Source organism: Heloderma suspectum, chromosome 3, assembly GCF_057233095.1.
Source record: "Heloderma suspectum isolate Gila_16-S chromosome 3, 16-S_ref, whole genome shotgun sequence".
NCBI lineage: Eukaryota > Metazoa > Chordata > Lepidosauria > Squamata > Helodermatidae > Heloderma > Heloderma suspectum.
The window spans coordinates 275,839,803-275,852,135 of NC_139460.1; the positions used below are offsets into that span (position 1 = coordinate 275,839,803).

A 12,333-nucleotide genomic window follows, 5' to 3' on the forward strand; every position below is an offset into this window, starting at 1 on the left:
CTGCCAGTTTCAGCTGTGAAGTCTTATCAGACTGGCTTGTGCCTCAGCTTGCCTCTGCTTCTGGTGTCACTCCCTGGCCCACAGCCTTTCTACCTTTTATGCTGCTGCTCCTCCCAATCTGCTCCTTCTCCAACCTCTCTTTCTCCCCCTCTTTCCCTATAAACTGTCCTTCAGTTCAAAACTTTCCTTTGAGCCTCTTTCCTCTGATCCAAACTCTTTCCCCCTTGGTTGTGGGCCACTGTGGGTTTACATCCTAAAGCAGGGGTGGGGAACTTGTGGCCCTCAAAAGGTTTTTGGACTCCTAGTCCCAGCAGCCTCAGCCAGCATGGCTAATGATCAGGGATGATAGGAGTGAGAGTCCAACAACATCTGGGGATATATAGGTTCCCCAAGCTTGTCTTAGAGTTTGAGCTCCTTAGGCCCTACCCATCTGTCTCCTTAAACCCTGCATTGATGGTTTCTTCTCCCCTTTGACTGCCTATTTAAACTCTACTTTGGGCCCCTTCCCCAAGCTTGCTTCCTTCCCACGATGTTCTCTTGGCTGCAGCATTGCACCAGAAAAGTGATCCCAATATCAGGGATAAGTCCAAGCACCTTGAGATGTCTGATAGCTCCGATTCTGAATCAGAGTGGGAACAGCAAGATCAGAGCTTGAGGGAGGAACCCTCCCCAGTGAGCCAAGAAACTGGGAGAGATTCCTCCAATGGCCTTGACAAACAGATGGTCCAGGCTGAGTCCCTGCCACTGTGAAAACTCAAGTTTCTGAGCAGGAGGAGGAGGAGGGAGACTTCAGAGACACTATGGTGCATTGCAAAGCAAAGTGGAAAAAGTTAGGGGCAGGGCTCAGACGGTCTGCCAGGACAACCACTCTTGGAGGCCAACATAGGAAGGAGCCAACCTAAGGGAGGGGCGTCACTGCAAAGCAATTCTGGCCATGAGGTTCATGCCCAAGCTGTTGGCAACTTCACTACCCTCTGGTTCATCTCCTCTAACTAGAGATCACAGATTAGTTGTTTAGGGGCCTCAGGCAGTCTGAGAGCTTCCTGGAATCTGCATTTGTAGAGAGGCTAGTCTCCAGCAAAATAAAGTAGTATTAAGCTTTGTCTCCTTGTGGTGTTGTTTGCGATGGGGAAGGACAATCCATTCCTGACCCTCTAATCCATAGAAGTTCTTTCATCTGTGCAAGTTCTTGTCCAAGATGACAGCATGCATCTTTGTAATTCACTGTATTTCTCATCATAAAGCAATACAACCGATCTTGCGCTGCACTGCAAGATGTCTTCCATTAGCACTTGCACAAGAGTGGACAGAGCAGTGCTAAGGCTCCAATCCTATACATACTTTCTTCAGTGTAAGCTCCATGTAACTCAATGGGACTTCTGGGGGCTTCTCTACACAGAGGCTTTTTATCCTGCAACTTTACCAGGGCTGCTTCTGTTTTCTTTGTGGGATTAAGAATGCCCCTTTTCATGCACTTCCACCCCCCCCCCCCCGGGAGTTCCTTTATCTGCAAGCTTTATATGTTTCATTATACTGCCACTAGACAGTGCTGTATTATAGTGCCACTTCCTTTTTTCATGGAGAAATTCAATTCACTATATTTAAATAGCTCATTATCTGCAATCTTAAAAAAGAAACGGGATAAAGGTCAGAAAGCACAAGACAGGCCATAGAGCTCGACAACGTCATGTAAAGGACCTGCAAACTTCAATCTCAAGATAAACATCCCATGTGGAGAAGCCCTGAGTAAAAATGCATAGTTTGTGCAGTAATACATTTTCTCCTTCTGCTTATGGTTCTTTCAATCCAAGCCAGTGTTTCTGAAATAATTCACTCCTACTTAAAAAAAAAATAAAAAATGGCAAGGTCATTCTTAAGCAGCATCCTAAAGAAAATATGAAAGAATATCAAATACAGACAGTTAACATAATAAACTATATGGGGAAAACACACACAGGATAAATAAATCCACTTGAAAAAGCTGGTATTCCAGCATTAGCTGTCTTTGTTTTATCTTGTTTCTAAAAATAAGCATGTGAATGTGTCAGCATGTGAATGTGTCAGTCAAAGGATTTTGTTTGTTCGGTTTATTCCATGAAGTTCTGCATGGAATATCTGTACTGTAACTAAAACATTTTCTGCTTGAATTTCAGCAGGCAAAATTGAGCAAATCCCAGAAAAGTCTGGGAAGATTAAGGGGGCCATTCAGTGAGCAATTACTCTTTTCTTGCCCATTGATGTTATAAATCTTCTAAGGACATAGTAAGAGCCCTTCCCACTGAGCAGCTCTAGGTTTAAACTCTGCATCTTGATTTGCACTCCTTCCATTACCTGTTCACCTTAGACCAATACAACACACTTGAGCGGCCACTTACACATCACCAATGGAGAGAACAAAAGGGGATGTCGAATGGCATAACCTTTGCTTATGCTAACAGAAATTTTGAAATAATTCCTATAATTTAAATAGAAATGCAATTTATTTCACCATAGTGGAGAAGATTCTGACCTGTGTGCCTACTCAGTCTGCTGTCCTGGTGCTAACCTTAAGGCCCCTGCTGTCCCTTCTTATGGCTCTTATCTTTAAACTGGCTTAGGGCTGGGTAGCCCTTTAAATGGAGGACTGTTTCTGACAGCCTTTCAAATGCAGTCCTTTGCAAAGTAGGACACAAGGCCACCATACAACAAACAGTGGATCACATGTAGCTGACATCATTTATAAGACATCTTAAGATTCTATCTTGTTTTTCAGCATGACCTTGCATTTTGAATGGTTCCTTTTTCTATTTAAGCTGCAGTCCTATACATACTTATCTGGAAGTAAGTCTAAATTTTCAGTAGACATGCATAGGATCACACTGTTAGTGCATTTTACACCACACTAATTTTCAACCTTTAAAGATCCTGTGTATATGGAAACGGAGGAGGAGATGGAGAGAGGCAGAGAAGATGTAATTGATGTGCACAGGCAGTGAGAGGAGACATGGCAATGCATATTATTTCTTATGTTTTGGTTTCTTTTGGTTTTATATCTATAGAAGTCTTCATCAAGCATAACTTGCTGAGAAGCTATGAATTAACCAATTCAATCCCTGATCATATAGAGAAGGATATTAATGGGCAGGGAGATCTTATCAGAAGAGCTGGAGTGCTTCAATGTCAGAGCCCCTACAGGCTCATGCCACCAGCAGGGTAGAAGGCAGTGATGAGCAGTGTTCTCCGCTCTTCCTTCCTATTCCGCATTGCATGTGTTTTTTTGTCTTTGTTTCTCAGGCTAGAGTCCTAAACCCACTTACCATGGTGTCTCACTGAATGGGAAAATATTTACTTCTGAATAAAATGCTTCGTATTGTGCCGTATTTGCATATAATGTGTTGTGATCTAGTAAATATTTCTCCATTTAGGATAACTTAAAACTTGTTTGAGGCTATTGTAGAAAAGCTTCCTTTTATTTTTATTTTTTTTGGTATGGTGATTTCCAGTACAAAATATACTTTTGTGGGGGAGACTATCCTACAAGATGGAGAAACAATGATCACAAAAGTCTTGGGCCACACAGTCAGTCATTCTTGGTAGTTGTTGCATGGAATTGTCTTTTTAGGGAAGCTCCAAAACATTGCTGGATATCAGGGCAGGTTAACATATTGGATGATTTTAGATGGCTGCTTTTATATTTGGAAGGCTTTTTAAAAGTCTGATATAAGCTTGTGTTTAATAGGAGTTTGTGGCAGCGGGGGCGGCAGTGAGCAGGCGGGCGGGTGTACACCCAAATATAGAATACCTGAGGAAATCAGACACTATATATGTCTATCTCCAGCAAAATCTTTTTAAAAACTCTTTGTCTTTGCCACCGAAACATACTTATGTTTTAGATAAGCCATTTACCATTATTAACTACAATGCTAATCTTGCCCTTGTGTCAAATGTCCCCAAGGGGAGAATCTGTGTGTCTGATTACAGTAATAATAAGGCTCCCACAATTGGATTTACTCGGCTAGTTGCTAATTGAAGTACTTACCCCTTTCCACAGAACAGTTTGCGAATGAGGCATATGATTGGAAGGAATTATAAGCAATCCCTGCATCCCCCCAAACCCCAGCTTCACAGCAGACCATTAATTAAATAATAGGTTCTGATTCTCTGTAGTGCTTACAGGATGTACTGAGAAAATGTTAAGCATCTCAAGCCCAGTGGGCAGCTGACAATGACTAGATGCAAAGGAGAACAGGACTGCTGTACTTTGCATAGCTATAGAAAAGAGAGAATTCAGGTGCAGCTTATCATGAAGGACTAAGAAAAATTGCATCTGTATACTGTAGCTTTAAGCTTTTCTATTTTATATTGTATTTTATGCTGTATTTTGTGGTTTTAATTTTTGTGAATCACCCAGGCAGCTTCAGCTATTGGGTAATATAGAAATGAAATCAATCAATCAATCAATCAATCAATCCCCTTTTCTACAAACCCATTAAATATACATGAGTCCCAACTTCTGGATCACCTCAAACTACCTACTGAGGTAGCCCATATTAGATGAATCCAAATAATGCTATGAATTGTCAGTGAATGTCCTTGAATGAATCACATGACTGTCTTCTTACTGTTGAGTAGAGACACTCAGAGTAATACATTTCATTGCATACTGAGATACAATAGATAATATACAATGAGATGCAACAAATGGAAAAATCTAGATCAGTTAGTATTATCTCCCAAGAGAATTCAAATATAAATTCTTTCTGGCTTGCCTAGTTCAAGAATTCATAACAAGTTGGATGTGTACTTGTAGAAAGTGTAATGGGTAAAACATCCTTTCAATGAGTTGAGTGAGTTTCAGATAATTAAACAAATCAACAAACCAGCATAAATCATATATCTTGGATGGCAGAGTTTGCCCAAGACACTGTATTGCCTGAGATGAAGGACAAGATGGCACCCTCCCCAATCAACTGCAAGCAATCTAGACCAAATTGATCAACAATCTGATTTCAAGCCAAAGTCCATGCAAAAAGGAAAAATATACCACATACAAGTCAATCGTGCAAAATTTGCATCATCTATCACCAAGATGATTTCAAGCCAGGAAGAGAGCCCTGAGAGGTAATTTATACAACACAATAGTAACTTTCCAGGAAGGAGCAAAGAGTCATTCACTCAGAATGATGTTGCTCAGGATCCTAGGTTCACATTAATACACATACTGGTTCCCCCAGTATTAAAGAAATAAGTGATAAGTGGCACGGAGTGATTTAATATTTTACCCACTATCAGGGAGCCTGCTGCTGCTCAGACCATGCTGCCAAGCATGAGGTGGGGTGGTGGGAGGCAGACATGCCACAGCACACACACACGTGCACACCAGTATTTGCTGCCTCATTGAGGTGGCTGCCTCGCTGGCTCATTATAGGGCCAGCCGTACACCACAGTTACTGGGCATGGTTGGGCTCGCTTTCAATCCTTCATGCACTTCCATTGACTAGTAGTTACTTCACTACTAGTAGTTAGCTGAGTAGTTATCCCTCAACAGAAATTAAAAAGGATAAATAAAGCACCCTCTCATGGTACAGACGTGTGCCTATTTCTTGTGTGGCTGGCAGGTTGGGGTGCAGTATTGCTTTCAAAGAGCTCTGTCTGGATGGGAGGAGGTTGCTGGGAGGGAAGAGGGAGACTACGTACAATACACAAAACCCACAGTGGGCCAGTTCACATGACAGTCCATTGTGGCTTAATTTACCTGCAAGGAGCTGCAGCCACCATTATGAATATGCAAGCCCCAGCTGAGGGTTGCCATACCTTGTTGTGTTGTAGGAGCCCAGGCAGTAGGGGTTATGTGAAGGTTAAACAACCCTGACAAAACCCTAGAGTTATGCAAGGCTTGTTAATTAACCCACTGTGGGCTGGCGTGTTGTCCAAACCAGGTTAATGTTCGCAGCTTGCCTGCAATGTGACTGCTGCTGTTTGGATTAGCCTAGGGTGGCCACTTATGCATCACCAAAAAAGAGGAAACGTATCACTGAAAAAGAGGGCACCAATTTGCATAACATTAGCGTATGTTAATCTATATGTATAAATGCAAATTTAGAAATATGTACTTTTATAAATAACTTCTATAATTTAAATAGATATACAATACATCTCACCATAGTGGGAAAGACTATGACCAGGTGACCTGTGTGCCTGCTGAGTCTGCTGTTCAGGTGCTAACTGTTGATGGACAGCTTCAAGGCTCTTCCTCCTCATAGTTCTTGTTTTTTAATCTTTATCTGAAGGGCTGTCCAGCCCAAATCCAGCTTAGAGTTCACCTCCAGACAGAGGACTGTCCTCTGACAGCTCTTCAAATATAGGACTATAAAATAGGATCAGAAAACTGACCATCCTAGATCATTAGCCCCACATGTCAAGGCAGGATGGAGGTAAGCCTGATTGGACCTGGCAACATCTGGCATAGGTATATATTATTGAACGGAAAATAACTATTGCTGACCAGTCCTCTACTCTTCTTTTCATAGGCTGAAATGGCAGCAGCCGTAAAGAAAACAGCATTTTTTAAAAAGTTAGCATAAAAATATTTCAGCACAAATATATATGCTCTCAGACCTGTCTGAGATCTCTCGGATGTCTGAAAATAGCTTTTAGAAGAGTAGGTATTCTTGTATAGGGAATCCTTAAAGAGGCAATTGAATGACCTCTTCATCTATTACATTCCTGTATGGGACCATATCAATGTCGCTCATGAGCTATAGTTGACATTTTGGTCCTGTTGGGGTCAGTGATAATGCTTCTATTGGATTCCCCTGTTTCTTTGCTTCTATTGGATTCCCCTGTTTCTAGTAACAGTCTCTTCAGAATTACATTAAAGTAAATGTCTGTTTATCAGCTTGGACCTTTAGGGTCTGAACACTCCCTGCTCTTGCTGATGTTTCTGCTGAGGGCTTCTAATGTTTTAGAATTCATTACTAATTGGATTCAGTGCATTAACACAGTGACAATGGTTTAGCATAAAATTTACATATGTTTAATTTTTAATTAGATATAATTATCAACTGAGCATTGCAGTCTTTAGGAATTCTTGCTTTGGAGCATTTTGTGATACATCCCAATAAATATTATAAATAATGGCATACACGCTACATTCTACACGGCTGGGAATCACTTGCTACAAACACGTCCTCTCAGTTATTTCATGCTTTTATTATTCTTAAAATGACAGTTAACTTGGCCCGGCATTACAGAGTTCGCTTATATTTCCAGCTAAGTGAAAAGTATTCAGAGGTCAACTTCATCCCAATGTATGTGGGAATGTCTCTCTCCAGTGAAGGTCTCCCAGATTTAAGATCTGCAGAGACTTTGCTCTGGGTTCTTCCTATTTGGGAGGTAAAATCCTCTCACGTTTGGAGTGGGGCCTTTTGGTTAAGTATGATGAGAAATCTTTTCCAAGGAGGCCTGCCAGACCGCTTCCTTATTAAGATTTAGGTCCAACCTACATGTTACGTGAGAGATCTGTGACTGGATCTCCTCATGGTTTTTTATTTTTATTTTAACATTAAAACTCCTACAGAGAGGCACCAAATTTGGTCAGAGAAGTAGGGAGCAGGGGATGTTTAACCTTAAACCCCCACTCAATGTTCCTAATCCCAGTTCCCTGCTTCCCAATGCTGTTACCTCCATAGAGCAAAATATCAGCTTCAGGAGATAGGGAGGGATTTAGACTGGGAAAACTGGGGGAAGGTGGAAGAAGAAGCCATTAACAGTACAATCATAAGCATATCGGAAATAAATCCCACTGTTTTGGAATGGGACTTACTCCCATGTACAAGTGTGCATAGGATTGCAGCTGAAGGGTAGAATCCTAAGCATGTTTAGACATTAAAAAAAATCCTACAACACCCAGAATTCCCCAGCTAGCCATGGTGGCTGGGGAACGCTGGGAGTTGTAGAATTTTTTTAAATGTCTAACATGCATAGGATTGTACTCCAAGTCTCCAAAGACTCAAACAGATGTCTTCTGCAATCCTGCTACCTCAGATCTTTTAAACAGAGATGCCAAATCACCTTCTCCATTAGGATTATAGGGTAACAGTTCTGTACACAGGGGGATGAAAGTTGATATTCATGAGACAACTTGGACTTGACAGGTACAGATCTGGTTATAGCACTCTTGATATTTGTTACCATTTTAAACACATTTATCTGTTTAAGAATCCAGTGAAGTGTGTTGACATTATCCCCAGTGTACATGCAGGAAAATGGCAATCCAGTGCAATGAGAACACATTCAAAATCCAGCCAGGAAGAGCTCTGCCAGTAGCAATTGCCCTTATTGTCATGGGCTGGGTCTACCTAAGACCATTCTTAGGAAGCTCCAGAGAAATGGCTTCTTGCTGAAGGCCCTTGATGTAGCCCCATTATTTAAGGTAAACCAAGTCTGGGTCTTCAGCAAAGGAGATCGTTACCTTGTCATGGTGCTGGAGCTTGAGCACCTCAATGACGTCATGAGCTAAACCGTGAAGGGACACCCAAGACAGGAAGGTCATGGCAGAGAGGTCAGACTAAATACGATCCCTGGGGAAGGAAACGGCAACCCACCCCAGTATTTTTGCCATGAAAACTAAATGGATCAGTACAACCAGAGATATGTCGGTATACCATCAGAAGATGGGACTCCCAGGTTGGAAGATGGTCAAAATGCTACTAGGGAGGAACAGAGGATAAGTTCAACTAGCCCCACATGTGATGACGCAACTAGCTCAAAGCCGAAAGGACGGCTAGCAGCTGATGGTGCTGGTGGTGAACGACGAATCTGATGTTCTAAAGATCAACACACCATAGGAACCTGGAATGTAAGATCTATGAGCCAGGGCAAATTGGGTGTGGTTACTGGGGAGATGTCAAGATTAAATATAGATATTTTGGGTGTCAGTGAACTGAAATGGACTGGAATGGGCACCTTCACATCAAATGACCACCAGATCTACTACTGTGGACAAGAGGACCACAGAAGAAATGGAGTAGCCTTCATAATTAATAATAAAGTGGCTAAAGCAGTGCTTGGATACAATCCAAAAAATGACAGAATGATCGCAATTCGAATTCAGGGTAAGCCATTTAACATCACAGTGATCCAAATATATGCCCCAACCACAGATGCTGAAGAAGCAGAAGTAGATCAGTTCTATGAGGATCTGCAGCACCTACTGGATAGTACGCCAAAAAAAGATGTTATTTTCATTACAGGAGACTGGAATGCTAAGGTGGGTAGTCAAACGACACCTGGAATAACAGGCAAGCATGGTCTGGGAGAACAAAATGAAGCAGGACGTAGGATGATAGAATTTTGCCAAGACAACTCACTGTGCATAACAAACACTCTCTTCCAACAACCTAAGAGACAACTTTATACATGGATTTCACCAGACAGTCAACACCGAAATCAGATTGACTACATCCTTTATAGCCAAAGGTGGCAGACATCTATGCAGTTGGTAAAAACAAGACCTGGAGCTGATTGTAGTTCAGATCACGAACTTCTTATTGCACAATTTAGAATCAGACTAAAGAAAATAGGAAGACCCACAGATCAGTTAGATATGAGCTCACTAATATTCCTCATGAATATGCAATGGAGGTGAAGAATAGATTTAAGGGACTAGATTTAGTAGATAGGGTGCCGGAAGAACTATGGACAGAAGTTTGCAACATTGTTCAGGAGGCGGCAACAAAAAACGTCCCGAAGAAAAAGAAAACCAAGAAGGCAAGATGGCTGATGGCTGAAACACTGGAAGCAGCCCAAGAAAGAAGGAAAGCAAAAGGCAACAGTGATAGGGGGAGATATGCCCAATTAAATGCGAAATTCCAGAGGTTAGCCAGAAGAGATAAGGAATTATTTTTAAACAAGCAATGCGTGGAAGTGGAAGAAGATAATAGAATAGGAAGGACAAGAGACCTCTCCCAGAAAATTAGAAACATCGGAGGTAAATTCCAGGCAAAAATGGGTATGATCAAAAACAAAGATGGCAAGGACCTAACAGAAGCAGAAGAGATCAAGAAAAGGTAGCAAGAATATACTGAAGATCTGTATAGGAAGGATAATAATATTGGAGATAGATTTGACGGTGTGGTCAGTGAGCTAGAGCCAGACATCCTGAAGAGTGAGGTTGAATGGGCCTTAAGAAGCATTGCTAATAACAAGGCAGCAGGAGACGACAGTATCCTAGCTGAACTGTTTAAAATCTTGCAAGATGATGCTGTCAAGGTGACGCATGCATATGCTAGCAAATTTGGAAAACACAAGAATGGCCAACAGATTGGAAAAAATCAACTTATATCCCCATACCAAAAAAGGGAAGCACCAAAGAGTGTTCAAACTATCGAACAGTGGCACTTATTTCACATGCCAGTAAGGTAATGCTCAAGATCTTGCAAGGTAGACTCCAGCAATTTATGGAATGAGAATTGCCAGATGTACAAGCTGGGTTTAGAAAAGGCAGAGGAACTAGAGACCAAATTGCCAATATCCGCTGGATAATGGAGAAAGCCAGGGAGTTTCAGAAAAACATCTATTTCTGTTTTATTGACTATTCTAAAGCCTTTGAATGTGTGGATCATAACAAACTGTGGCAAGTTCTTGTTGGTATGGGGATACCAAGTCATCTTGTCTGCCTCCTGAGGAATCTTTATAACGACCAAGTAGCAATGGTAAGAACAGACCACGGAACAGCGGACTGGTTTAAGATTGGGAAAGGAGTACGGCAGGGTTGTATACTCTCACCCTACCTATTCAACCTGTACGCAGAACACATCATTCAACGTGCTGGGCTTGATGAAGCCAAGGCTGGAGTTAAAATCGCTGGAAGAAACATTAACAATCTCAGATATGCAGATGATACCACTTTGATGGTTGAAAGCGAGGAGGAGCTGAGGAACCTCATGATGAAGGTGAAAGAAGAAAGTGCAAAAGCTGGGTTGCAGTTAAACCTCAAAAAAACCAAGGTTATGGCAACCAGCTGGATTGATAACTGGCAAATAGAGGGGGAAAACATGGAGGCAGTGACAGACTTTGTCTTTCTAGGCACAAAGATTACTGCAGACACTGACTGCAGCCAGGAAATCAGAAGACGTTTACTTCTTGGGAGGACAGCAATGACAAATCTTGATAAAACAGTGAAGAGCAGAGACATCACACTGACAACAAAGGTCCGCATAGTGAAAGCAATGGTATTCCCCGTAGTAACCTATGGCTGCGAGAGCTGGACCATAAGGAAGGTTGAGCGAAGGAAGATAGATGCTTTTGAACTGTGGTGCTGGAGGAAAATTCTGAGAGTGCCTTGGAGTGAAAGGAGATCAAACCAGTCCATACTCCAGGAAATAAAGCCAGACTGCTCACTTGAGGGGATGATATTAAAGGCAAAACTGAAGTACTTTGGCTACATAATGAGAAGACAGGATACCCTGGAGAAGATGCTGATGCTAGGGAAAGTGGAAGGCAAAAGGAAGAGGGGCCGACCAAGGGCAAGGTGGATGGATGATATTCTGGAGGTGATGGACTCGACCTTGGGGGAGCTGGGGGTGGCGACGGCCGACAGGAAGCTCTGGCGTGGGCTGGTCCATGAAGTCACGAAGAGTCAGAAGTGACTGACCGAATAAACAACAACAACAACAAGTCTGGGTTTGGCTATTAACTATTCTTATTTTCTGTGTACAGTTCCTGTGTTATATGCTTAAATGTAGCATTCAAACCATATATCAAACCTTATAACTAGCTTATATTTAAATATTCTGTGCATAATTATACACACCCAAAAATGCACATTCACACACAGTTCAGTTTTCATCAGCTTTAATCTGAGTTTCTTTATTATGATGTTTGTTTGGTTGCAGTTATCACTTTTTTAAAAAATCACATATGCAGCTGAAGCCACTACAGAACTCCAGTTTGACCTGGGTAGATGTTAGCCATGGCCTCTCTTCTAGATGTTAAAAACAGGTTATTTGTGTACTAGCAGCAACTGTAGGTTTGGCAGCAGGTCCATCCATTCTATTCGACCCTCTTGGTCTCTGTGTTAAAATGATCACTGTACCTTCTTAAATACTTGCTTACACTTGACACCACACACTCTTTTTTCCTTAAAAAGAAAGATTGGTTCTTAGATACCACTTCTGCAAATATTTTCTTTCTCATGCAGAAGCCTTGACAGCTGCCGTAAAATCAACAAGCAGATACAGTTAAGCTCAAAGAGTTGAATGATTATAATGAAATGGCGTTCCCACTCAGCCATAGCAGCTCACTGGGTGACCTTGGGCCAGTTACTCTCGCTCAGCCTAACCTGCCTCGCTG

General features: G+C 41.8%; 2 protein-coding genes across 2 annotated transcripts in view; one reads left to right on the plus strand and one right to left on the minus strand.

Moving 5' to 3' along the window:
• MRI1 (methylthioribose-1-phosphate isomerase 1) overlaps window positions 1-12,333 on the plus strand; it is a 157,746-nt gene that overhangs the window by 95,412 nt on the left and 50,001 nt on the right. The window lies entirely within an intron of this gene.
• Window positions 12,068-12,333, minus strand: part of RBP1 (retinol binding protein 1) — a 50,969-nt gene continuing 50,703 nt past the window's right edge. Inside the window, exon 4 of the mRNA XM_084847085.1 lies at window positions 12,068-12,121. Within this exon, the coding sequence (XP_084703211.1) occupies window positions 12,068-12,121 (54 nt within the window). The remainder of the gene's footprint in view (window positions 12,122-12,333) is intronic.